This window comes from Cucumis melo, chromosome 3 (genome assembly GCF_025177605.1).
Source record: "Cucumis melo cultivar AY chromosome 3, USDA_Cmelo_AY_1.0, whole genome shotgun sequence".
Taxonomy (NCBI): domain Eukaryota; kingdom Viridiplantae; phylum Streptophyta; class Magnoliopsida; order Cucurbitales; family Cucurbitaceae; genus Cucumis; species Cucumis melo.
In genome coordinates, this window is record NC_066859.1 from 28,979,412 (window position 1) to 29,005,056 (window position 25,645).

Below are 25,645 nucleotides of genomic sequence, written 5' to 3' on the forward strand. Positions count from 1 at the left end.
AGAGATATCGAATTCCAATTATATCAACATGAAAATGGAATAAATTAAATATAAATGGGGAATTGAAAAGAAAAAATAATAAAATAAAAAGGGGATATATTAAAAAGGAAAGTGGGGAAGGAACATAAGAAAAAACTCCTTGGGGGGATAAAACTTAAGCGTAGGAAAAGAACAAGAAAATTGGAAATAGATAAAAGTGGACCCACATTAATCTAGTGGGTCCTACTTCCTCGTTCTTCTCGAATATGGATAAAGGCGTACTCTGCATTGTCCCCCACCAACCTTCCCTTCCCTCACTTTTCCCCTACTCTACCCCTTCATCTTTCCGTTTTCCCTCTTCTCAAATTATATTCATATGTTACTCTAATAACGGTGGAATCGAGGTTTAAAGTTGCATTTAGGAAAAATATGCATAAAGGAATGTCTTGAAACAAATTTCACACAAAAGATGGCTGATTGCTTCCGGATATATGTAAGAAATAAGTTATAGGAATACTTTATAAAATTTTGATTTTGCAATCTTTTTAAATAGATTTTAGTCACAGCTTCAACTCCAATCCTTTGATGGATAATATATCTAGACCTCTCCTCGTAATTGCAATTCACTATGGATAAAATCACATAACGTTGTATCCTCTTAGATTACGTGATTCGAAACTTATTTTAAAAAACAAAGAATTTAGTAGCAATTAAAAGTAACTTTTGTCTTTTTTCGTTGGCTTTCAAAATACGTTTGACTTTAATTTAAAATTTGAAAATTAAAATTAAAATTAAAATTTATGATTGGTTTTGACTTCTAAAAACAAAATTATATATATTGTAATATTTGAAAAATAAATTGAAAGTGAGCTAAATCTAGAGTTGTTTTCTGGAAATTGTTTCTAAAAATAAGTATACAAACACAATTTAATTGATTTTTTTTTTGTACTTTTTTGTTTTTAAAAAATATAAAAACAAAAATGAAAAACGAACTAAAACTAATCTTTTTTTTTATTCCTAAATTTCAAAATTGTAGTATTAAATTTGGAGATTAGTTTTAATTTTATTTGTTATGTTTTAAAATGTTACATTTTTATTTTTAAGATTTCCATTCTATCAAAAATTTCACATTTAACCTTTAATTTCTTTTTTTTTTTAATCAAAAACTCACTTTTAATTTCTAATATTGGTATCGATTAATTAATTTAAAGGAATTATAATAAATTGATTTTATTGTATTCTAACTATTAAAACTAAATTTTTAAAATTTTGCTAAGTAACTATTTTAAATTAAGTGTAGTACATCAGAATTAACAATTGATGTTAGTATTTAGTAAGAAAATCAAAATTAAAAGATTAATAAATTTGAAACGAAATTCAAATCTTAAGTTACAATGGTTGAATTGAAATCAATTTTAAAAACTTAAAATATTAAAATTTCAAGATCCGAAAGCCCAATTAAAAACTAAAATAAAAAAGGGCAAAAGAAACTGAAAAATCATCAAGAACATAGGTTCCCCATAATTTTGTTCCACTTGGTGGAGTCAAAATGCATTCCATTGCTGGGCCGAGGCCCTACACTTATTGGACTCTTGGCCCATTCAAATTCAAAACTCCGTTTCTGTTTTCTCCACCAAAAGGCCAGAGGTCAAGCCCATTAACTCACTCCAACTCGTAAATTCATATAATTTGGTCAATTAGAAAAGAAATCCTAAATATGATTTTAAATTTTACAATTAAAATAAATAACAAAATATTGTATTTTTATTATAAATAATTGAATAAATAACTCTTCTTTACACTAACTATTATTAATTATTAATTTTGTTTAACTATTAATGAGTGCCGAATAATTCAAACATGTGACTTTTCAGTCAAAGATATATGTCTTAATCAATTGAGTTATATTTAAACTCACGTTGTTAGTTTACTATTATTTTTTAGTCGACTAATTATTTACACAATTAATAATTTAACTTCGATGTCAGAAATATATAAGTTGATATAATTAGAAAAAGAAAAAAAAAAACCTACACTTCATGCACTAGTGACTTCGTTTTTCCCCCTCTTATTTCAAAACAATGTCACTTTCTTATGATATACAAATGATATTTGGAGAATATAGAACCACGCCTATGTTGAGGTGGAAATTTATTACACGTATTTATTGTTTTCTAATGCTATCAACTCTTGAATTTGATTTCAAAAGAGAATATGAGTTGGTTTTGACTTACAACGTAACAATTATTCTCCTTATAATTAATTTGATGATAGTTCAATTGGTTCAAATATATATATATAAATATATAGAGATATTATCAACAAATAAGAGTCGGTTTTATTTTATTAAAATGAGTTTTTTTCTAAAACTAATTTCTACTTAAACCATTTTTTATGAAAATGGATTAAAATATATTTAAAACGTTATTTTAACTTTTAAGTGGGGTGAAATTAGAAAAAGAAAAAGAGAAAAAAAAATGTTAGTTTTTCTCAACCATTTGAAGTCCAAAACAAAACTCGTAGATGATTTACAGCAAAGTATGATTAGGAATTGAGGACAAACATTTCAAGATCATTCTGGAAAATATCTAAAAAAAATAAAAAAAAAATCAAAGTCACTAAAATTCGCACGATTTAAAACATGTTCCTGTTTAAGATCAGGCTCTTGTCAGTTTTCAATTGGTTCGGAGTCTTGTTCATCGAAGATCGAGTAACCAATCCCCTGCCTATTTCATCACACCTATCTCCGTCGCCCGTCGTTGGGATGCCAACTAACCCGACAACGGTGCGGTAATATCTCGACAAGGGAAGATATGGGCAACTTCGCTTTTCATTTTCTGACTCTCTTTCTCCTCTTTTTCCGACCTCTTTTTGCTACTTCGAATGTTTCGGAGCTTTTCGAAATCTGGTGTACAGAGCATGGGAAATCGTATTCATCCGCCGAAGAAAAGCTATACAGGCTCAGTGTGTTTGCCGATAACTATGAATTTGTTACCCATCACAACAATTTGGGCAATTCTTCTTATACTCTTTCTCTAAATTCTTATGCTGATCTTACCCACCATGAGTTTAAGGTCTCTCGCTTGGGTTTTTCCCCTGCTTTGCGGAACTTCCGGCCGGTTCTGCCGCAAGAACCCTCTCTTCCACGGGACGTTCCCGATTCGTTAGATTGGAGGAAGAAAGGGGCGGTGACCGCTGTTAAGGATCAAGGAAGCTGTGGTATGTTTATGCTTTTATTTATTTATTTATTTTTTAAATTTTCTTGTTTAGTGATAATATTGAATTTGATTGAACTACTCTGTTTTCTGGCATGGATGCGGGTATCTGAGCAAAAACTTTAGGGTTAATTTTGACCATTACAAATGGGATTCTTCTTAAATGTCATCATTTTAACTTCTGTATATGTGGTTGTCTCTTACAAATAGAAACGAAGAAGTCAATAGAAGGGGAGAAGTGCTTCTGTTTCTTAATCCAGAACATTTGGTCATATGCGTTTAAGCATTTGCTTTGTGCATTGATTTCTTTTTTTCACTTTTGTTCATTTGGGTTTTCCAAATTTGGCATATATTTTGTTAGTTCGATGCCATTGTCTAACTTTTTTATTTTCTTCCTTTCACTCTTCACTTTTTTCCTCCCTAAAATTTATATCAAATTTTAAGTACTTGCAAGTAGTATTGCAAGATTTAAATTGATATTTGACCTAACATTCGACCGAAGGGAGAGGGACGAAGTGACTCGACCGAAGTATATTGTTTAGCTTTGGATCTCACGATGATTTTATCATATAACATGATAGTGATCACCAAAGTAGCAGAGTTGATTTCAAAGTCCAGTCTTCATTTTCACCTCTTCATGATAAGCCTCGAATTATTTTTCCTTTTCTAAAAAAAGAAAGGAAAAGGAAAAAAGCCTCAAATTATCTGGAAGCTTTACTCATCATCATCATCAGATTTGGAAAAAAAACTAATACCACTCATTTTCACTTTTCAGGTGCTTGTTGGTCCTTCTCAGCTACAGGAGCCATTGAAGGGATCAACCAGATTATGACAGGGTCTCTTATTAGTGTCTCTGAACAGGAATTAATTGATTGTGACAGATCTTACAATTCTGGCTGCGGAGGAGGATTGATGGATTATGCATACCAATTTGTGATCAGTAACCATGGGATTGACACCGAGGATGATTATCCTTATCAAGGTCGTGATGGATCGTGCCGTAAGGACAAGGTGATACAATCCATCTCTCCCTCATGTTTTCCTAACACATTCACAATATTAATAAATCATGACATGAACGGGGTTGTAAACTTGGAATAAGCATGTGGAAAAGTTTATGATAATTCTTTACCAGGGTGCTCTTTTGGGACCCTTGGGGATAGGAAAATATTACTTGCTGACTTCCATTTTATGTTTATTGAGCTTGCAGCTGCAGAGGAATGTTGTTACCATTGATGGCTATACTGATATTCCTCCAAATGATGAGGGAAAATTACTGCAAGCAGTAGCAGCTCAACCTGTTAGTGTTGGGATATGTGGCAGTGAGAGAGCCTTTCAATTATACTCGAAGGTTGGTCCTACTCGTAACTGCTATTTGATGAGATTCCATCATATACGTAATTATAACTAAAAATCATGAGTTGTATTTACTTGCTTGGTAGGGAATTTTCTCCGGTCCGTGTTCAACTTCTTTGGATCATGCTGTGTTGATTGTAGGATATGGCTCAGAAAATGGAGTTGATTATTGGATTGTGAAGAACTCATGGGGTAAAAGTTGGGGAATGGATGGTTACATGCACATGCAGCGCAACAGCGGCAATTCGGAAGGCGTTTGTGGAATTAACAAGCTTGCTTCATATCCAACTAAAACAAGTCCTAACCCTCCTCCCTCCCCTCCTCCAGGTCCAACAAAATGTAGTATTCTTACTAGCTGTGCTGCTGGGGAAACCTGTTGTTGTGCAAAGAAATTCCTTGGCCTTTGTTTATCATGGAAATGCTGTGGATTGAGCTCTGCCGTATGTTGCAAGGACGGTCGTCATTGTTGCCCCTTTGATTATCCCATTTGTGATACTGACAGGAACCTATGCCTTAAGGTTAGTTCTTTTTTCTAGTTCTTTTGATATGGTATTTGAGATGAAAAGATATTCTTACACTTATAAGTCAAATCTAGTCGCGTTTCGAAGATTTATTATCTTAATGTTGTTTTTCTCCCTTCAAACAAGTTCCATCATCTGGAAATTGATTCATTTGCATAAGTACATGTTAGAGAGGAAAAATAAGAGAAAAACATATTACATGTCAGGATGTACACATTACAACTCTTGCCTTGTCCTGCTCGTGCGACAGGGGGGTTTAGGAAATTTGGTATTTGTTTTGGTAATCTTTCTTCTTGCTTCTCTGAATAAGTTGCTAAGACTTCGTCTATATTACCTATTTGGTTTTCCTCTGCTATTTATGAGGAGGCTCTTGTATTGGACTCTGGTGTTTATGCTACAACATTTTTCTTCAAATTTTCATTAAGAAAAAATAAAAGAGCATACTAGAGAGTTTACTAACCACGCCTATGACGAGGCATTAGACCTAGCTCCCCCCACACATCCCCACTTGATCTCTCCATTCCCTTCAAATGTTGTTATTTGTCTCAATCTAGATACTCCAAACAACAACAAAAAATAATCAGCCTACCACAAAACTTTACATTCTCGTGAAAAGGCAAATTCAAGAGAACTTTAACCTGATAGACAATTGGTACACTTACTGAACACCTACCCATTTACAGTTACATGTGTATGAATAAAATAAACTACCGCGCATAACTTCTAGCAAAATAACATTATTCAAGAATGCATTGTTGAAGTAACCAAACGTTAGAAGTGTTTCCTTTTCTTTGTTCTCTCTATATACTTTTCATATTTTAGACTAACAGTTCATATCATCATGGCAGCGAACGATGAATGGTACACGAATGGAAGTACTTGAGAATAGGAGTTCTTCCGGATCATCTGGTACTTGGAGCTCTTTCTAAGGTTTGGATTCTATGAAATGGCTTCATTTATAGAACAAATAAAGGCTGCCATTTCTGTTACCACTTTGTTACCACCTTTTAGCTATATTTGAAGTCTAAAGAGGTTCAATTTGAGAGGCTCCTTGAGTCGTTATCATGTCAAATTCTAGTTTTTTAAGAAGTTCCTTATGTCATTATCTTTCTTTTGTGGTCTAAGAATTTCCATTGATTAGCCTTGGAGGCCTCTTATCTTGGTCGAGGTTGTAGTTTTACCAAGTTCTGGCTCATTATTTTCTTCAAATTTCTGATCAGGTTGTTACCTTTCAAGTTCTTAAAGTTGTATTAGATTATATCTTTAATATTATGGACCGATTAGGATCTATTGAGTTAGTTATTTCTTGTTACCTTTTTTAGAACTTTGATTCATTTATTTGGTATCCTAAATGCTCCAGTGCAGTTTGATGCTCTTTTATTCCGTAAATATTGAAGGAACTTGTACTTAATTGTTTAAAGCACTTTTGTGAACTATTCTCGTTCTCCATCATTTTTGTTCTGTAATAACATAAAGTGTTAATACAATTTTGGTTTCATTTAGTCTTGAATTTTAATATTTAGTATTGGTATTGGTATATGTTAATTACTATCGAACTACTAACCACTAAAGCAAGGAGAAAGACTGAAACTGAAAAAGCAAGAGATAGAACCTCAAGCTGAAACTGCTTTTTCTTCTTAAGCTGCAACGGTGGGGTGGGGCGGGCCCCTCCCCTCTGAAGTTCAGTCTCGTCTCATTCATTCTGAGTCTTCGTTCTCGCTTTCTCTTTCTCAACTCCTACGGAGCCTTCTTCATTGATCCTTATTCTTCCTATCTATTCAATCACTGATTTCGAGAGAGAAGGTGCGGGACAAGACTCACCATCCGCTCTGAGCAGCTTAAGCCCACCTACTTTCGAACGGAATTTAAAAGAATTATAATAACTTGATTTTACTTTATTTTTAAAGCTAAAACTAAAATTTTAAATTTTGGTTTGGGTAATTATTTTATATTAGTAAACTATTAAATTTTGAGATCCGAAAACCCAATTAAAAACTAAAATAAAAAAGGGCAAAAGAAACTGAAAAATCATGAAGAACATAGGTTCCCAATAATTTTGTTCCACTTGGAGTCAAAATGGATTCCATTGCTGGGCCGAGGCCCTACAATTATTGGACTCTTGGCCCACTCAAATTCAAAACTCCGTCGCTGTTTTCTTCACCAAAAGGCCAGAGATCAAGCCCATTAACTCCAACCCGTAAACTCATATAATTGGGTCAATTAGCAAATAAAATCTAAATTATGGTTTTTAATTTTATAATTAAAATACTTGACAAATATAATATTTTTATTATGAATAATTGAATAAAGAACACTTCTTTACAAATGTATTATTAATTATTACATTTCTTTCGACCACCATAAATGAGAGCGAGAGAATTCAAACGTCTGACCTCTTAGTCAAAGATATATGTCTTAATCAATTGAGATATATTCAAGCTACATTGTTAACTTACCATTATTTTTTAGTTGACTAATTAGTTACACAATTGATAATTTAATTTAGATGTCCAGTGAGTAAAATTTATAAGTTGAGATAATTAGAAAAAAGAACTACACTCCATGCAATAGCTACTTCGTTTTTTCCCCCTCTTATTTCAAAACAACGTCACTTTTTTCGATGATCAATTGGAGTGTGAACTCTTATATTCATTATACATACGGTGCTTGGAGATTAGAGAACCGCGTCTATTGTGGGTGAAAATTTATTACACGTAAGTGTTGTTTTTCATTGAAGAAGTGTGAACTCTTATAAACATTTGGTGCTCGAAGATTTATTATGTGGCATACTCAACTGGGAGGACAAAAGTTAGAGAAGTATGAACTCCGTCCATGATGGATGAAATTTATTTTTTCTAATTCTACCAACTTTAGTTTTGATGCTCTTTTATTTTATAAATTTTGAAGGAACTTGTTCTTGCTATTTAAAGCACTTTTGTGAATTATTCTCATATCTCGCTCACATTCATTTTTGTTCCATAGTTAACATAAAGTGTTATTAGCAAAACTAAAAAATATCTCTATAGGATGCTCTTAGAGTATATTTGTATTAATTTTCTAAGGTGTTTAAAAACACTTTTTGTCAAAATTTAAAAAGTTGTTTGGAGTTTTAACTCTAATTGCTTTCAATAAATACTTTTTAAAAATCATTATTGATTTGCCTTCACAGTAAAAAAAAAAAAAAAAGTGTTGTTTTTTCTAGAGGAAAAAGACATTTTAGTCAACAAATAAAACTAGTTTTAAAATCTTAAAAAGCAGGTAGGAAAGCACTTGGAAGTTCTTTGAAATGAAACTTTTTGATTAATATTCTTCTAAACATGCTTATATAATAATGACTATTTTGCATGCAAAACAATTACCTTAATAAGAAACTAAAATGAAACATTTTCAAATCCAATTAAGACCAAAATAAACTAAAAATAAAAATATAATGACTAAAATTCACATTTTCAACATAAAAATATAACAATCAAAGAATATATTGATCAAAATAAATTAAAATGCATCTAGAAGAATAAGAGAGGGTGTTTTTAAGTACACAAATGAGAATATAGAATATTTCATTTTCCAATCTTCTTAGAGAGTCAATTATTGTTTAAAAACCAGAGGTGCAATGGAATATAATTAGTGGCATTTAAATACTAGTTTTTCATTTAAATTATTATTTATTAGATATTCCTAGTTGACATCAATAAATAAAAACCTTATCTCCAATAATATATATAGTAGTGGCCTATAAAAATTTAGCTTTTTTTTTTTTTTTTTTTTTTTTTTTTTTTTTTATTTAAAAAATTCTAAAAAATAATGAACAACATATTTTCACTCGAAGTCTAAATGATTTTTTTCTCGTCTTTTATTATTATTTTTCAAAATTCCTTTGTACGGTACAAAATATGAAATTTCTAACCTCTAATTTCAATTCAATATAGGTCCATTAGTATTAAATTAAATATATTTTACTTTATTACATTTTTAATGAATAAATTATATATTTATAATGACAAAATCGTTTTTTAAATATAGTATAAATAAATTTATTAATATAGTAAAATATCGTTTATAAATGTTTTGGTGAATGCTAATAAACTATGAAGATATTATTTAGAACAATTCTCAATTTTCTCTAAAATATTTTTTGAAAAAGTGATAATTGTTGCACATCAACGAAGCCAAATTCACATGTGAGATAAGCCCACGTCATAATTCAAAAACCTTAATGATAATTCCGCCTATTTCCCACACCTATGATTCATTTTGTCCTTATGGAAAAAAATTTAAATGCGCTCAATTTTGTTTTATATGATCTATGTTATTTTATATTTTTAGTAAAACCATTTTAGTAATGCCAAATAAATTATTTTAAATGAATAATGATATTTTATTATATTTTAATTTGTTTTGATATATTTAAAAATAGCATATTGTTAAACTATATTAAAAGTATATTTTTAAATATTTAATTAAAAACAAAATCATCTTGAAAGAAATTTAACCAAAAAATTAAATAAAAATATTTTTTCTGAAAAGAAAATATATTTTTTAAGTCAAATCCAAAATATTTTTATTATAATCCACCGACACATGGAAATGAAATTTTGAAAACTGATATTTAAAAATAAAAATTGAAAACAGTGTTTGTGTGTGTTTTTTATTCTCTTTGCTTTATTGTATTATTTATTTCCCTATTCACATTTGGAAGAAACGACATTATTAAGGAGAAAATGCATTCACATTTTTTGCCATATGCCCTCACGTATAGACAATTCTGTCCACACGGTTACCCACCCCGTAATAAAGGTCAAGTATAAGGGTATTTTGGTAAAAGTGTATTCCCCTTTGCTTTGCCTATATAAATCCTCGTCCCCCTTCTCGTCTCTCTTCATCGGTTCCTTTTCAAACGCAGCGTAGACTTTTGCAGAACAAAACAGATTCTTGTTAGATTCTCAATGGCCGAAGAAGGGCAAGTGATTGGGATTCACAGCGTTGAGGAATTCGACGCGCTCGTACTTAAAGGAAAGGAAACGGGTAAACTGGTATGATTTTCGGTTTTTTTGGTACTCTCCATTTTTACTTCCATTTGATACATTTTTTCGTATGTGATTTCGGTGGAATTTATGGATTTGATGCGTAGGTATATGGGAACATCTTTCATATCTTAACAATTTCTGTTGCATTATTATGGTTATTGTTAGAGTTTCTTCTGTTCGGTGATTTGGGAAAACTCGCGATTGATTCGTTAGGGTTTCTGATATTTGTGTTTGACCGTGTCTAGTTATTAGTTTAATTTCTTCAGTTTTGACTAGTTATATTCCATTTGGAGTATTGAAATTGCTAATAGGATGAATAATCGAATGTTTTGATTTTATCATTCTCTTCGATTTTTCTCTGTTACTCGTTTCGTGCCTTTTTAGAACAAGTCTTTGGGATACTTCTCATTGTTATATATAGTTTCAGCTCTGTTCCTGATGTTTCTAGAATTTTGTTTGGTAGATTGTGGTGGATTTCACTGCTTCCTGGTGTCCACCATGCCGTTTCATTGCTCCAGTATTCGCAGAGTTGGCTAAGACGTACCCCCATGTCATTTTCCTGAAAGTGGACGTTGATGAAGTTCAAGTAAAGAAATTTATGCCCTTTTCAACTTTTCCCAAATTATCGTATTATGCCCTCTTGATAAAGTGGAATGGAACTGGTTTGTTGATTTGATCTTTTTTTTTCTCTCTCTCTCAAACAATGGCTCCTGTTTCTTTGCAGCCAATTGCTGCGAGGTTCAAAGTTGAAGCAATGCCGACCTTTGCTTTCGTGAAAGATGGTGAGGAAGTTAGCGTTCGCAGGATCGTCGGTGCTGACAAAGTGGGGCTGGGGAGGAACGTATCTGAGTTGTGCGGTCCAGTTCCATCAACTTCTGTTGCATAAATGGTCAGCTTGGAAGCTCATTCTGCCTCTTATTGTTATGGTGTATTGTTGATGATTCTGATTTCGAGTTTTTTCATGGATTTCATGACAATATGTTTGAGATGTGTACTTGTTTAATGAATGTTTGTAGAATAATAAATGTATAATAAGATTTAATATATAAATTAGCTGTTTGAGCTTTTGAATTAAGTGGTGGGTTGAAAGTTTGTAGATGCTTTCTTTTCTCTTGATAGAAGAAAGAGAATGAACATCTAAAAAAGCAGTTTACTTTTGCTTTTCTTTCTCTTTTTCCCCGGGAAGTCTTCGGAAATATGTAAGACTTGTAAGTTTTATGGTTGCTTGAAATTCTCATGTTTTTGTGTTTGGTTGTCCGTTATGTTTTATGCTTAATCAGGTTAGATAAGATCTTAAATTTTGGAGGACTTGTCGTTTTCTGGTCTAGATTTAGGGGTCCTTCCGTATGAGGAAATGGGATGAGAGAGGAGGAAAATAACCAATAGGTGTCTGCATCAGGGTGGTTAGATGGATCATCTAAAGGATCCGGACTATCCAATCTAAATAGTTTGGGTTGGGTTAGATTAGTTTTAATTTTAGGTTCGTTTGAATTGAATTTTATATGTTCTTTTAGTTAGATTGTATTATTGTATTATGTTTATATCTTTTTGTTGTTCTATATTGTTACCATGTTTGTTCAAAAGAAGTTTGTTATAGATATATTAGATTTTGATATTTAACTTTTAAGTTCTATGAAATTTTAGTTATTAACACGTGGAACCGATGAATTTTCGGACTGGCAGAAAAAAAATTCTTCAAACTAATCCAACGTGGTGTACACCAGTAGTTTCTGTCCTCTTGGAACAAAGATAAAAGTTTTTGGGGGTGGGGTATTCGGAACAAAGATAAAAGTCTTGAAGGTGGGGTAATGGAATAATTTATTCCTAAGCATCTTTTGTATCCATACATTATGGCTCTTTTCCTTTCACTTTTAGGATCCAATATTCTCAAGAAGTTTTTATTTTTTATTTTATTACATATTGAATTTGAGATTTTTCTAAAAGATGTTGAATGCATATTAAATAATGATAAAAAAAATTGGTGTGGCCTCGGCTAAAGGAATTTCCATAATAGTTTATTAGCTATCCAATTAAAACTTGTTTTGCCATAAAAAAGTTTATCTTTTTAAAAGTACTAAGTTATCATTTTATTACCTTTGGGCTATATGTAGATATGTATAGTAAAGGTTAAGCTTGATCATTACTCTTAAATAATTGGTCAAAATGTATATTTCTTTGTTGAAATTTGATTTTAGAGCTCGAAAGGAAATTATTTTTCTTTCTCAAGTTTTCAAAATGATTCAACTTTGGTCAAACAAGATGGTGTTTGAATTGGTTAGATGTAAATATCTTTGTTTTTGTTGTAATTTTCAGTTGCCTAGACTTATAATAGTACTTAATAGTGCTATTTAATTTATTTTTGGAAATGCACTAAAGTGCTTGGTTGTAGTTGGTTGGGTCATTTTTGGTGGACGGATACAATTTCTCAGTTTCAAGTCTTTTATGTTAATCCCTACCATTTAAGTTATGATAGCAATCATATTTAGGGTGTTCATGCTATCAAGTAATTTCTAAGCTTTTGTTCTTTACTTTTTCTTCGGAGTGGTTGATACAAATGGAATATCCAGGACATTATCAATCCCTTTTAGTATAATAACCCTGTGAATCTATATAACTAATCCAACTTAAGAGAGAAAATCTCTTAAATAATTGTTTTTCTGAGTATTTGTTTGTCTCGTTGTCAATTCTACCTATTTAACTTAACTAAGACATGGAGTGTTTAAAAAACCTCGATAACTTGATCAAATTGCTCTACTCAACCCAAACTATGGTTGAAAGTTTTGATAAAATTAAAATTTGGTTTGGCTCTCAAGTTCATAACCTTTTTTGGTAGGTTTGATTTGATCCGATACAAAATTATACATCATTATCTATCTATTGCCTCATTGTCCATCCGCACTCTTTCACAACTTTTTAAATCATTATGAAGTTTAATGTTTTGGGATTGAGAAAGTAAATGACTAAAATAGTTTGAATTTTACCATTTGTTATAGCACTTTTAAATTAGATCTATTTTCTATAATGAACGGTTAAACAAATCCTTTATCATTGATGTGCCTCAAACATTTAGGGGACGTTTGGGGTAAGGGTTGGGTTATGGGGGATTAGGGTTATGTAATCCAACCCTCGTTTGGGGAAAGAGTTATGTAACCCTAGTTTTAGCCCAACCCTTCCTCAAACCCTTCTTCAACACTTCTCAACCCTTCTTCAACTTTTCCTCAATCATTCTTCAACACTTCTTCAACTTTTCCTTAACTCTTCTTCGACTCTTTCTTAATCTATCATAACCCTTCTCCCAAACACATCTTATCAAAACATTATCATAACACTTCCTTCATAACCCTTCCCCCAAACACATTTTATCATAACACTTCCTCCATAACTCTTCCCCCAAACACATCTTATCATAATCCTAGGTTTATCATAACCCTAACCCTCCATAACTCAACCCTTCCCCCAAACGCCCCCTTAAGTTTTCAATACTTCACTGTATAGAAGTGAGTTGTAATTGACTATTTTTTTGTTATTTTTTTTAAAGGAAAATGGACTTTTTCTTCGAACTTTATTTCTTTGTTGTGCAAAAGCCAAACCCGATGACCCAAACTGAAAATATGAAGGGGTTACCTTCATATATACTAGGTTGAATATTTGATCCACCATACTATGAACACTCCTACCAAGATATTAATATTTACATTAAAAATTAAAAAATAAAGTTAGAATCTTTTAATTTACGTTTAGTTGAAAAAGTAAGAAATTTCAAATTCTATCGATCATGAGTAATTAAATGGAACATATATAATGAAATAAGTTTATTATTATTAATTGTAGTTATATCATAGAATAATTTTAAAAGCTTGCAAGCTTATGTGTGGCTCGTAATTTTCAAACAAAATCAAATTAATAACTCCAAATTCACGATCAAATTATGTCTATTGATTTCGTATTTGAATGTAGATCCTATATTTCATTAACATAATCAAATACGTTGTCTTAATCAATTTGTTTTTCTATTTATTAAATAACTTTAAATACATTTAACAGCTTGTCTGGATTTTTATTTTTTATTTTTTTTCTTTCTATTTTCATATTAGTTTTATGACCAAAATAAATACAAACTTTAAATAAAATAATTTCAAGTTTAAATGCTAACTTTTTTTTTTTTTAATGTAACTTAAACTTTCAAATTTATACCTAAGCAAAAATATTTTCTGGATTTTTTGGAATTTTCAAAATTTCAAATTTGTATGTTCTTTATTTATTCATAGTACTTTTAAAATTCGTAGATTTGTTATGAATCTTTAGGAATTTACTAGATATTTTGGTCGATTAATCTATTAATTAAATACAAATTTGAAAGCCTAGACATATGTTAGAACTTTCCAAAATTTAAAATTTATTCTTAAGCATCAACTCAAGAAGTTCAATTTTAGTCCTTTGTATTAGCCTAAAGTTATTCCATTCTATCCTAATTATTGGCATCGTGATAACCAAATGAATAAATTATTGAGGAAGTTGGAACCATATTGGACAAATTTTATTGTAGGAGATGTAAATTAAAATTAGGTTAAATTTATATTACAAAAAAAAAAAAAAATGAAAAGGAAGAACAAAGCACTACTAAAAAGAAGATATATTAAATTATAAAATAGGTGTAAGATTTATTTGATATATTTTTTTTGCTTGTTTTTCTATTTACAGTCATTAAGTTTAGAAATGTTATATTTTTAATTAAGTTTTGAGTTTTAATTTAATATAGTTTATAAGTTTCAAAATGTTAACATTTCACGTTTAAATTTTGAGTTTTCGTTTTAATCTGAGTTTATTGTTTCGTGATTTACCTTTTGAACATTTATTATTGATTAAATACTCGTATCATCCGTGGTATTACCTATTAATTAATAGAAAAGAATTATATTTAATTAGATTTTAATATTTGCTATCTTTATTAAAATTTAACTCCATAATTATTTTAAAGAAATGTTTTAAAAAATAACAAAATGTTGAAATTAATTAAAAAATAGAACAAAATTTATCAGTTTTTTTAATTAATTTATTATTTTTTTAGTAGTAAAAAAATGACAAATTCAAGAGATTAAATTAAAACAAAATGATCAAAAATTAAAAGCTAAGAGAAAAGTAGTTCCGAAAATTTAGGCATCCAGCCCTAATTTTTCAATTCGATGGCATTATGGTAGTAAAACGACGAAAGAATGGGCAATTTAGTAAAAGTTGAAAAACTGGAGCCCACCCTGACTATAAATAACATCCCATCGCCAGCATCTCTCTGCATTGTTGCGATTTTTTGATACGGAGAATAATATATTAGAAGAAAAGTGATTTGCGTTCAAACCAATGGGTGAAGAAGGTCAAGTTATTGCATGCCATAAGCAATCTGAATGGGATGCTCTATTGGCCAAAGCCAAGGAATCTGGAAAATTGGTATAACTTTTTTTTTAATCTCTCACTTCATTTTCTACATTATTTCAATTGATTCCCGTAGAATTTTCGAATTTCACGTCCTGTTGTTCCTTTTTCCTCTTAGGTGATTGTTCATTGTCTTGGTATATAAGTCGCGATGGATTCGCTAGGGTTTCTGATCTCTTATACTAGTTTATATATTCGATTTATCTAGATTGAATGGTCGTGTGTTGAAATTGATGAATCTTTTGATCGATTTGTATTCCTCCTGATCTTAATCCTTCTCTGTTACGCTTTTCGTTAACTTGGACCTTGATTGTGCTATTTGGCGTTAAACGAACTCCCAGTGATTCTGTATTACAGTTTGTGTTCATTTCTTTGTGCTTGATGTTTCTAGAGTTTTCTTGATAGGTTGTGGTGGATTTTACTGCTTCCTGGTGCGGTCCATGCCGTACAATTGCTCCATATTTCTCCGAATTGGCTAAGAATCATCCCGGTGTCATGTTCTTGAAAGTGGACGTCGATGAATTGAATGTAAACATATTTAACCTTTTGATTTTCAATAGTTCTCGTACAAGATATTGTTGCAGTAGTTTAGTGTATTCTTTTTGTTTTGATTATTCCTCTTTTCTTTCCCTAAACAATGGATTCTGTTTCTCTCTGTAGGCTATCGCTAGCGAGTGGAAGATTAATGCAATGCCGACGTTTGTTTTTGTGAAAGGAGGGGAAACACTTCACAAGATTGTTGGTGCTGATAGAGCGGCACTGTTGAAGAAAATAGAAGAGCTTAAAACTTCAACAGCTGCTGCCACTTCTACTGCTTAGAGGAACGTGCCTGCCCTTGTTATTATTATCAGTATGGTGTAATGTTGATTCTGGTTTCTAGTTTGTTCTTTTTATGAATTTCACAACAACGAGTTTGAAGATATTTGCTGTTCTTGGTTTCCCTTTAAAGAAGTTTGGATAATATGTGCAACTCTCAAATATATGATTCTCTTTGGTGCTTGTTATACTATAGAATTTGCAGGTTTCATCATGGAATAACAAATAGGGAAAGGAGTTCGTTGAACTATGATGTCGCATGAATTTGCACATTCTATCGGCAATCTGCCGTAAGAACTTTGTTTTTACTCATTGTTCTTCCTGCAGTTGTTTACTATTTGCTGTACAGTAACTTTCGATTTTATTTTGTGTCTATAGGGCAGGGAGGAACTTTGAATTTTGTATCATTGTCGTAGAATTGAAATTTATGTCTCTAATAGGTTTGTGAATGTCTTCGGATATTGGATAGATTAATTGATTTATATGGTACATAAATTGATCGAAAGTTTAGTGATTCAAGGATTGTTTGGAGTGTTGGATTATTAGATATTACAATATGTAGGTAGGTTATAATAGTTGCATTTGGAGGGTAGACTATAGCCTTAAATCTATTAGACAAGTGTGAAGAACAAGCAAAATGATGATTTGCTAACAATATTTTAATGTTAATGTTTGTTTTGTTTGCTAGCAAAGGCCAAAGGGAATCTACGTGAGTATGCATGACCGTGTGAAATGTGGGTGGGATTCTCAATGTGTTTGTAAAACCACTGGCTAGGTGTAACGCCTAATCTTCATGCCTTCCTTCCTATACATAGGATGGAAAAAGTAATTATATTTGTTTTTTTTAGTGTATGACATTTGTTTTTATTAGGTGCTACCTTCAATTTTTTATTTTTTTTTATTATAAAAAGAGATGTCTTTGGAGAATCGCTTTTTAAGAAAAAGAAGATAATTTGCTAAAGAAAGAATTTCAACCTTTTGGTGTGATGTTTTGGTTCGCTTAACTTCCTTTTCTGTAGTGGGCAAGATGCTGAATCTGATATTTTGTTGAAAAGTAATGTGTATATCTATATTTGAATGTTTGCAATTCAATTAACTAAAAGACATGAGCAACGTTGAAAGACGTTTGAATCTCTTTTTTATTTGAATAGTAATAATACTAATAATGAATAAACAAATAACTACAAATCATGAAACTTTTGGAGATTGTTGTTTGAGCCAACAGATTCAGAATTTTATATACAACTTGAAAAGATCAAAAGACCCTAATTTATGAGTAATTCTCTCAATATTTTTGTATATATATTTATTTATATTACCTAAAAGTAATAATTTGCTCATTTTGAAATAAAATTAATTCCTTAAAAAAACTAATTAATAAATAAAAACTCTAAAAAAATTATTTTAAATGATCAAATCTATAAATATTTTCAAATATAGTAAAATGTTAAAATGTCAAAATGGAAGCTTTTGATCTAAACAAATTAATCATTTTTGCTATGGATGAAAATATCAAAAAAAAAAAAAAAAAAAAAAGGAAGAAAAATTCATTCCAGTATTATAATTAAATCGATAAGTTACAACAGTAAATTCCTCATAATAATAATACAGTTTCCTAATTTGTTGGGTTAGATTAGGTTTTCAAAATTCAATTTGCAATCGAACCATAATTTCCATAGGTCAGGTTTAAATTATTTCACGATTCTACATTAAATTTTTATATTCAATTACCCACATGAGCAATATGCATTGATGGCTTATTAAATTTTTGGAGTAAGCTTGATGAGAATGTAAAAAAAAAAAAAAAAAAAAAAAATCAATTTTATAAGGTTGAAGGCAAGCCAAAGGCTAAGATGGAAATTGTATTAGATGAGTATAGTGTATAGTTAGTATACTTTCGTCTCCATCAACGAAAAAGGTGTAAGAAAGGACTCGATTGTTAAACGTAAAAATATTTAACAAAAATAGAATAATGTTAGAAAGAAGAGAGAGTATGTGATAACCCCATCCAGTAGAGCCGGTGGAGAAGGCGCCACGTCCACAACTTGCGCCATCTTCTGATCTTCTAATCTTCCAATCTTCTAATCTTCTTTTCATAATTTTAATGAAAACAATGTGTAAATCAAACAACTTTCCAAAGGAGTGAAGAAGAACGAAGAAGAACAAATCTATACTCCCATTAACAATGGAGAAACTGGCAATTCCTTGCCAAACAAACCCTCCAATTTCTGTCCCTGCTTCAGTTATCAAACCCAGACCCCTTAAATTCTCTTCAAAACCAATTAAAACTTCTGTATTTTTCACCTACAAACTTACTTCTAAGTCCAATGATGACCATTTGAGTTACCTTTGCAGCAATGGGCTACTCCGTGAAGCCATAACAGCCATCGATTCAATGTCTAAACGTGGGTCTAAGTTAAGCACCAACACGTATATCAACTTGCTTCAAACTTGCATAGATGCGGGTTCTATTGAACTGGGTCGTGAGCTTCATGTTCGTATGGGTTTAGTCGATCAGGTAAACCCATTTGTTGAGACAAAGCTAGTAAGTATGTATGCGAAATGTGGGTGTCTTAAGGATGCACGCAAGGTGTTTGATGGAATGCAGGAGAGAAATTTGTATACTTGGTCGGCAATGATAGGGGCATATTCGAGAGAACAGAGATGGAAAGAAGTAGTTGAACTTTTCTTTTTGATGATGGGAGATGGGGTGCTGCCTGATGCCTTTCTTTTCCCAAAAATACTACAGGCTTGTGGGAATTGCGAGGATCTTGAAACTGTGAAGTTGATACATTCTCTCGGTATTCGATGTGGGTTGAGTTGTTATTTGCGTGTGAGCAATTCTATCTTGACGGCATTTGTCAAATGTGGGAAGTTGAGTCTAGCTAGGAAGTTCTTTGGGAACATGGACGAAAGAGATGGGGTCTCTTGGAATGCTATGATAGCTGGTTGTTGCCAGAAGGGAAAAGGTGACGAAGCTAGGAGATTACTTGACACGATGAGCAATCAAGGATTCAAACCGGGTTTGGTTACTTATAACATAATGATTTCAAGTTATAGCCAGTTGGGGAATTGCAATCTTGTTATAGACTTGAAGAAGAAGATGGAGAGTGTGGGTTTAGCGCCTGATGTCTATACTTGGACCTCAATGATTTCAGGTTTTGCTCAGAGCAGCAGGATCAGTCTGGCATTGGATTTCTTCCAGAAGATGATTCTGGCAGGGATTGAACCAAATACTATAACTATTGCAAGTGCGACCTCAGCCTGTGCTTCCTTAAAATCATTGCAAAAAGGATTGGAAATACATTGTTTTGCAATTAAAATGGGAATTGCGCGTGAAATATTGGTTGGGAATTCGCTTATTGATATGTATTCTAAATGTGGAAAATTGGAAGCTGCTCGCCATGTCTTTGACACGATCTTAGAAAAAGATATTTATACATGGAACTCGATGATTGGAGGATATTGTCAGGCTGGATATTGTGGAAAAGCGTACGAACTTTTTATGAGATTAAGGGAATCAAATGTCATGCCTAATGTTGTTACATGGAATGCGATGATATCAGGATGTATACAGAATGGAGATGAGGATCAAGCTATGAACCTCTTTCAAATAATGGAAAAAGATGGAGGGGTTAAGCGGAATACAGCATCCTGGAATTCTCTGATTGCTGGGTACCATCACCTTGGTGAAAAGAACAAAGCTCTAGCAATATTTCGACAAATGCAGTCTCTTAATTTTAGTCCTAATTCAGTGACTATCTTGAGCATTTTACCAGCTTGTGCAAATGTAATGGCAGAGAAAAAGATAAAGGAAATCCATGGTTGTGTGTTGCGCAGAAACCTGGAATCTGAGCTAGCTGTTGCAAACTCACTTGTAGACACTTACGCCAAGTCAGGGAACATTAAATATTCAAGAACCATCTTTGATGGCATGCCATCCAAAGATATTATCACCTGGAATTCAATTATTGCAGGATATGTTTTACATGGTTGTTCAGATTCTGCATTTCAATTGCTTGATCAGATGAGAAAGCTTGAAATTAGGCCAAACCGAGGTACTCTGGCTAGTATTATTCATGCCTATGGCATTGCCGGAATGGTAGACAAGGGAAGACGTGTTTTTTCTAGCATCACCGAAGAACATCAAATTCTACCAACTTTAGATCATTATTTGGCTATGGTAGATCTCTATGGACGTTCTGGGAGGCTTACAGATGCAATAGAATTCATCGAAGATATGCCTATAGAACCCGATGTCTCTATCTGGACCAGCTTACTTACGGCCTGTAGATTTCATGGGAACTCACGCTTGGCAGTTCAAGCAGCCAAGCGCCTACACGAATTGGAGCCTGATAATCATGTGATATACCGTTTATTAGGGCAGGCATATGCCTTATATGGGAAATTTGAACAAACCCTAAAAGTGAGAAAGCCTGGAAAAGAGAGTGCGATGAAGAAATGTACAGCACAGTGCTGGGTTGAAGTCAGGAATAAAGTCCATTTATTTGTCACTGGCGACCAGTCTAAACTTGACGTTCTAAATACTTGGATAAAGAGCATTGAAGGGAAAGTAAAGAAATTGAATAATCACCATCAGCTTTCTATTGACGAAGAAGAGAAGGAAGAAAAAATTGGTGGGTTCCACTGTGAAAAATTTGCATTTGCTTTTGGCCTTATTGGCTCATCTCACACACGCAAAAGTATAAAGATTGTGAAAAACTTAAGAATGTGCGCCGACTGTCATCAGATGGCCAAGTATATCTCAGCGGCTTATGAATGTGAAATATATTTAAGCCACTCAAAATGCTTGCACCATTTCAAAAATGGTCACTGTTCTTGTGGGGATTATTGGTAGCCTTCAGCACTACGTGGAAGTTGTTCTTAGTATCAAATTCCCGTTAATGGAAAAGGGTAGTTGATTGAACAGATGAAATTAAATCTCAAGGAATGAGCATTTCTGAAGATTGTTTAGACTGATTCCTGTAGAGTTTGGCTGAGAATGAATTGTTCAATACACTTTGACAGGTATGTGATCTATTTATAGGTAACCGAATAAATTTGATTGGAACCTACTAAGTTTTAAATATTTGTTTGTGGTACTCATAATTTTATTTATTTATTAATGTAATTCGTATAGATTCTTAACAGTGGTTAGTGGAGCATATAGACATTGCATGCTTGTTCGGGTGCATAGCTTACTGTTTCTTGCAAGTGTGTAATGACATGACACATTTAGGTTGAAATTATCCTTGATACTATACCCCTAGCATTTTGATGAAGTTATGGAGAAATTTCCTTGGTTGATCTAGTCCTAGTCCTTCATGATTTCCGTTATTACCATGTTGCGAGGCACCATACCAATTGGACATAAATCTAGAAAGTGATGGTTACCACATATCAAGAAAGCTTGTATATCTAAACAAGATTAAAGGATGTAGAGTAATATGCGCTCCTTCTCAGAGAGTGGGGAAGGCCCGGGAAGGGGTTGATATGTAGAGAAAAAACTGAGATACGGATGGGATGGGAATTCATCCATGCATAAGTCACTATTCAGTTCAAATTTTCAAATTTCACTAGATTAAACTCTCGTCGTCATTGTTTGCTAATTAGGTGGAATATGCCGAACAAATAGCTGGTGGGACTCTAGTTAGGGTGGCATACATAGAAAAATAAGAGAACTCACCATATTTTAATTGAAAATGAAGTGATTCATGGAGATGAGAGAATAATAGTGCTACCAAACAGATTAGAATCCATTGGGAAACGCCACTATTTTTTTCTTTAAAAAAAATATTAGATTTCATTTTTCTATTCTATCCAGGGATCAGATTCTTGTCTACTAAATCTTTCCCCTCCTTAGTGAAAACTGGAATCTATCTCCTCCCATCATTTGAAAAAGCTTTTGAAACCTTGATTCTGTACTCCACCCCTTTTTTGCTCAAATAAATTCCTCACAGTCTGCTTTGCACACTACGATTGCGCTCAGGCATTGAAGTTCAAGAAAATTGTTCCTCCTCTCACTTTTCTAGTCTTTTGTTTCTGTAACAAGAATGGTAGGTGCTATTCATTTGCTTTGTATTATTTGATTGCATTCACTTGTTTTTTATTCTCTACAACTAGTTTGAGGTTTGTTTTTTCTCAGAGTTTTGATGATTCTCGAAAAATCAAGCCAATCATGGCTGGTCCTTTTGGGGGACCAGCTGGAAATAACTGGGATGATGGAGTTTATTCAACTATCAGGCAGTTGGTAATTTGCCATGGAGCTGGTATCGACTCCATTAAGATTCAATATGATGTGAAGGGAAGTTCAATTTGGTCAGATAGACATGGAGGAAATGGTGGCACTAAAACAGACACGGTAGCTTCATACTTTGTTGGATCATTGATTGTTTGCTCAATAATTTTGAAACATCTCGAGTCCTTTACTTCTTTTAAATGAAACTGTAATTTCCACATGATACTTAAATGACGTTTCAAGTCGGTTTTAGTTTGATTATTGATGAAGAATACAAGAGTCTCTGTGTGTACTAGCTACTAAGTTTTCATTTTTGGTTTACAGGTGAAGCTTGATTTTCCGGATGAGTACTTGACTATGATCCGTGGATACTATGGTAGCTTTGTGTCATTTGACAAAGTGTTTGTTCGATCCCTGACTTTTATGAGCAACAAAAAGAAGTACGGACCTTATGGGGTTGAACAAGGAACAGTTTTCTCTTTTCCAACGACTGAGGGCAAGATTGTAGGGTTCCATGGCAGGAGTGGATTGTACCTGGATGCCATTGGAGTTTATCTAAAGCCTATGGCTATACAATCACCATCTAAAGCAATGATTCAATCACAGGACCATCTTGCTAGTAAGACTGAAAATGAAGGGTATTCAATTATACAAGGAAGTGTTGGCCAAAATTATGATATTGTTCTTGCTGTCAGGCAGAAGGATGAATTCAAAAAACCTCTTCCAACTACTATCTCAAAACAAGTATCTAGTTCCTCGAGCTCAGAATCAAGTGATGATGAATCCACAATTAAGGTGGGATAAAACTTTCTTTTGTTTATGCCTTTTTGTCTTGTTTCAAGTAAACTTTTCCCCTTGTAAAAATTGGACTCAAATAACGGTTGGTGATGGTCATCTCAGAGGCCTGTTAAGAAGGGACCGTCTAAAGTCGAAAATGTGGTACCATGTGGACCCTGGGGCGGCTCGGGTGGAACAATATTTGATGATGGATGTTACTCTGGTATTAGACAAATTAATGTGTCGCGCAATGTTGGAATTGTATATATAAGAGTTCTGTATGCTTGCGATGAAGAATCTATATGGGGAACACGGGCAGGTGGAGCGGGAGGGTTCAAATATGACAAGGTGAGAATTTCCTGCATATTTTGGATTGGAAGGCATGCAGTTTCACCATTCTATTATGACTCTCTTTCATCTCTCTTAATCATAACTCGTAACGAGGATTTTGCAGGTTATCTTTGATTATCCATATGAAATCTTGACTCATGTAACTGGACACTATGGGCCTGTCATGTACATGGGACCTAATGTTATCAAGTCACTCTCATTTCATACTACAAAAGCGAAGTATGGACCATTTGGAGAGGCACAAGGAACGCCTTTTAGTACCAACGTCAAGGAGGGGAAGATTGTTGGATTTCATGGAAGGAAAGGTTTGTTCCTAGATGCTCTTGGTGTGCACTTAGTTGAAGGAAAGGTGACCCCGCTGTCACGTCCTCCCGCCAGTGATATTATTCCTGCTGCACCGCCACTTCTTGAAAATGGTAATGCCCCTTGGACTATGAAACTAGCACCTTCAAAAGGAGCACTTGAAGAGGTATTCTGCTAATCATTTTAGATGTTTCTTACAACTGAAAAAACAGAGGAAGCTAATATAAGTATGGTCATGAAAGGCTTATGGATTGATTATATGTTTCATAGATTGCTCGTGGTGTAGTTAAAAAACCAGCACCCTGTGGACCTGGACCATGGGGCGGAGATGGCGGTAAACCATGGGATGATGGAGTATTTTCTGGCATTAAACAGATATACTTGACACGGTCTCTTGAAGCTTTTTGTTCGATTCAAATTGAATATGATCGAAACAAACAATCAGTTTGGTCAGTTAGGCATGGAGGAAACAGTGGAACAAACGTACATCGGGTACCGATAAATGCAACACCTTCAACAGTTTCTTTTACCTGCCAATATATATTACATCCACAATCAACTAAAATTTATTCTGGCTGTGTTTACAGGTAAAATTGGATTATCCACATGAAGTGTTAACATGTATATCAGGATATTACGGTTACATCGGTAAAGACGAGAGACAACAAGCTGTAAAGTCGCTTACATTTCACACAAGCAGGGGGAAGTTCGGTCCTTTTGGGGAGGAGGTAGGGTCGTTTTTCACGTCAACGACGACAGAGGGCAAAGTAGTTGGCTTCCATGGGAGAAGCAGCTTGTATTTGGACGCCATTGGAGTTCACATGCAACACTGGCTAGGAAGCCAAAGGGCATCCAGGTCGTCCTTTTTCAAACTGTTCTGATATGAAACTGAGAATTAATAAAGCTGGGGATGGAGCAATATGATTACGTTAATAATCAATTCTGGAAAAGTGAGATTCTTTCAACTTTTCCTTGTCTTCCATTTGCATGGAAAAGAATGTTTGGCCTAATCAATGACGCTTATCATATTATTTCTGGATATGATATTTCATATTCCCTCTCTTACAAACATCACTTAGTTTGATCATTCTAAACATCCTCCATCCTCTTATCCTTTTCATCTGTAGATTAAACCTTCCCAAACGAGTTGATACTGTTTGTGAAATGTAATAAAAATTGAATGTGATAAAGCATATTGAGTGACTTTTTTTAAGTGTATTAAAAAGTCATTCCAAGTAGGTCAAAAGTTATTTCTGGAGGTGTGTTGATTATGTGTAATATTGTGATATAATATTATGTTGTAATGAGGTGAGGGGATGATTGGTCACATTAGTGGACAAATATGAATTGTGGTTAAGTTTTAAGACACTATTATAGACTTTTTGTTTTTTGTTAGAGGTAGATGAAATAATTTTTAGAATATCATTCCTTTAATCAAAATATAAATTAAATTAAACTCAGTTATCAAACTAGTCATACATATTAGCAATCAAGAGATCTATTATTTGAATTTTTCCATCTCTGCTATCAAACCTATGACAAAGGAAGTAGAAAAAAGAGCCAACCTAGACAACATATGTGACATAAACTAACTTTAGTACAATGTATTAACACAGTATAAAAATATTTACAAAT

The 25,645-nt window shown here is 32.9% G+C and overlaps 4 protein-coding genes across 6 annotated transcripts; all 4 read left to right on the forward strand.

Moving 5' to 3' along the window:
* Window positions 1-2,598: 2,598 nt before the first annotated feature.
* On the forward strand, window positions 2,599-6,361 carry LOC103488009 (zingipain-2). Its single transcript, XM_008446539.3, has 5 exons — window positions 2,599-3,198; window positions 3,970-4,205; window positions 4,405-4,545; window positions 4,637-5,068; window positions 5,920-6,361. The coding sequence occupies exons 1-5, from the start codon at window positions 2,793-2,795 to the stop codon at window positions 5,998-6,000; spliced, it is 1,296 nt and encodes a 431-aa protein (XP_008444761.1). The 5' UTR covers window positions 2,599-2,792; the 3' UTR covers window positions 6,001-6,361.
* A 3,429-nt stretch (window positions 6,362-9,790) lies between these two features.
* LOC103488008 (thioredoxin H-type 1) lies at window positions 9,791-11,173 on the forward strand. The gene is made up of 3 exons (XM_008446538.3): window positions 9,791-10,104; window positions 10,562-10,684; window positions 10,823-11,173. The coding sequence occupies exons 1-3, from the start codon at window positions 10,018-10,020 to the stop codon at window positions 10,982-10,984; spliced, it is 372 nt and encodes a 123-aa protein (XP_008444760.1). The 5' UTR covers window positions 9,791-10,017; the 3' UTR covers window positions 10,985-11,173.
* A 4,204-nt stretch (window positions 11,174-15,377) lies between these two features.
* On the forward strand, window positions 15,378-16,488 carry LOC103488007 (thioredoxin H1-like). The gene is made up of 3 exons (XM_008446537.3): window positions 15,378-15,540; window positions 15,931-16,053; window positions 16,186-16,488. The coding sequence occupies exons 1-3, from the start codon at window positions 15,454-15,456 to the stop codon at window positions 16,342-16,344; spliced, it is 369 nt and encodes a 122-aa protein (XP_008444759.1). The 5' UTR covers window positions 15,378-15,453; the 3' UTR covers window positions 16,345-16,488.
* Window positions 16,489-18,342: 1,854 nt separating this feature from the next.
* On the forward strand, window positions 18,343-25,378 carry LOC103488006 (jacalin-related lectin 3). Of its 3 annotated transcripts, none has more exons than XM_051082359.1 (7): window positions 18,343-21,369; window positions 22,487-22,702; window positions 22,904-23,374; window positions 23,480-23,704; window positions 23,811-24,176; window positions 24,281-24,502; window positions 24,598-25,378. In XM_051082359.1, exons 2-7 carry the CDS (start codon window positions 22,520-22,522, stop codon window positions 24,889-24,891), a joined length of 1,761 nt encoding a protein of 586 aa, XP_050938316.1. In that variant the 5' UTR covers window positions 18,343-21,369; window positions 22,487-22,519; the 3' UTR covers window positions 24,892-25,378. The 3 variants fall into 3 exon arrangements, with proteins under 3 accessions (XP_050938316.1, XP_050938318.1, XP_050938317.1); XM_051082361.1 differs by having other exon boundaries at window positions 18,344-20,403; window positions 22,477-22,702; XM_051082360.1 differs by lacking the exon at window positions 18,343-21,369 and adding an exon at window positions 21,421-22,397.
* Window positions 25,379-25,645: the final 267 nt, after the last annotated feature.

What these genes read in the sequence shown, in the direction of transcription:
- LOC103488009 (XM_008446539.3), top strand. Translation starts at nt 2,793, where the DNA reads ATGGGCAACTTCGCTTTTCATTTTCTGACTCTCTTTCTCCTCTTTTTC. An exon ending in TAAGGATCAAGGAAGCTGTG is followed by an intron (nt 3,199 to 3,969) that starts GTATGTTTATGC and finishes TTCACTTTTCAG; the next exon opens with GTGCTTGTTGGTCCTTCTCA. An exon ending in GATCGTGCCGTAAGGACAAG is followed by an intron (nt 4,206 to 4,404) that starts GTGATACAATCC and finishes TTGAGCTTGCAG; the next exon opens with CTGCAGAGGAATGTTGTTAC.
- LOC103488008 (XM_008446538.3), top strand. Translation starts at nt 10,018, where the DNA reads ATGGCCGAAGAAGGGCAAGTGATTGGGATTCACAGCGTTGAGGAATTC. An exon ending in GAAAGGAAACGGGTAAACTG is followed by an intron (nt 10,105 to 10,561) that starts GTATGATTTTCG and finishes TTTGTTTGGTAG; the next exon opens with ATTGTGGTGGATTTCACTGC. An exon ending in TGGACGTTGATGAAGTTCAA is followed by an intron (nt 10,685 to 10,822) that starts GTAAAGAAATTT and finishes GTTTCTTTGCAG; the next exon opens with CCAATTGCTGCGAGGTTCAA.
- LOC103488007 (XM_008446537.3), top strand. Translation starts at nt 15,454, where the DNA reads ATGGGTGAAGAAGGTCAAGTTATTGCATGCCATAAGCAATCTGAATGG. An exon ending in CCAAGGAATCTGGAAAATTG is followed by an intron (nt 15,541 to 15,930) that starts GTATAACTTTTT and finishes TTTTCTTGATAG; the next exon opens with GTTGTGGTGGATTTTACTGC. An exon ending in TGGACGTCGATGAATTGAAT is followed by an intron (nt 16,054 to 16,185) that starts GTAAACATATTT and finishes TTCTCTCTGTAG; the next exon opens with GCTATCGCTAGCGAGTGGAA.
- LOC103488006 (XM_051082361.1), top strand. Translation starts at nt 18,527, where the DNA reads ATGGAGAAACTGGCAATTCCTTGCCAAACAAACCCTCCAATTTCTGTC. An exon ending in GTGGCACTAAAACAGACACG is followed by an intron (nt 22,703 to 22,903) that starts GTAGCTTCATAC and finishes TTTGGTTTACAG; the next exon opens with GTGAAGCTTGATTTTCCGGA. An exon ending in GTGGAACAAACGTACATCGG is followed by an intron (nt 24,503 to 24,597) that starts GTACCGATAAAT and finishes CTGTGTTTACAG; the next exon opens with GTAAAATTGGATTATCCACA.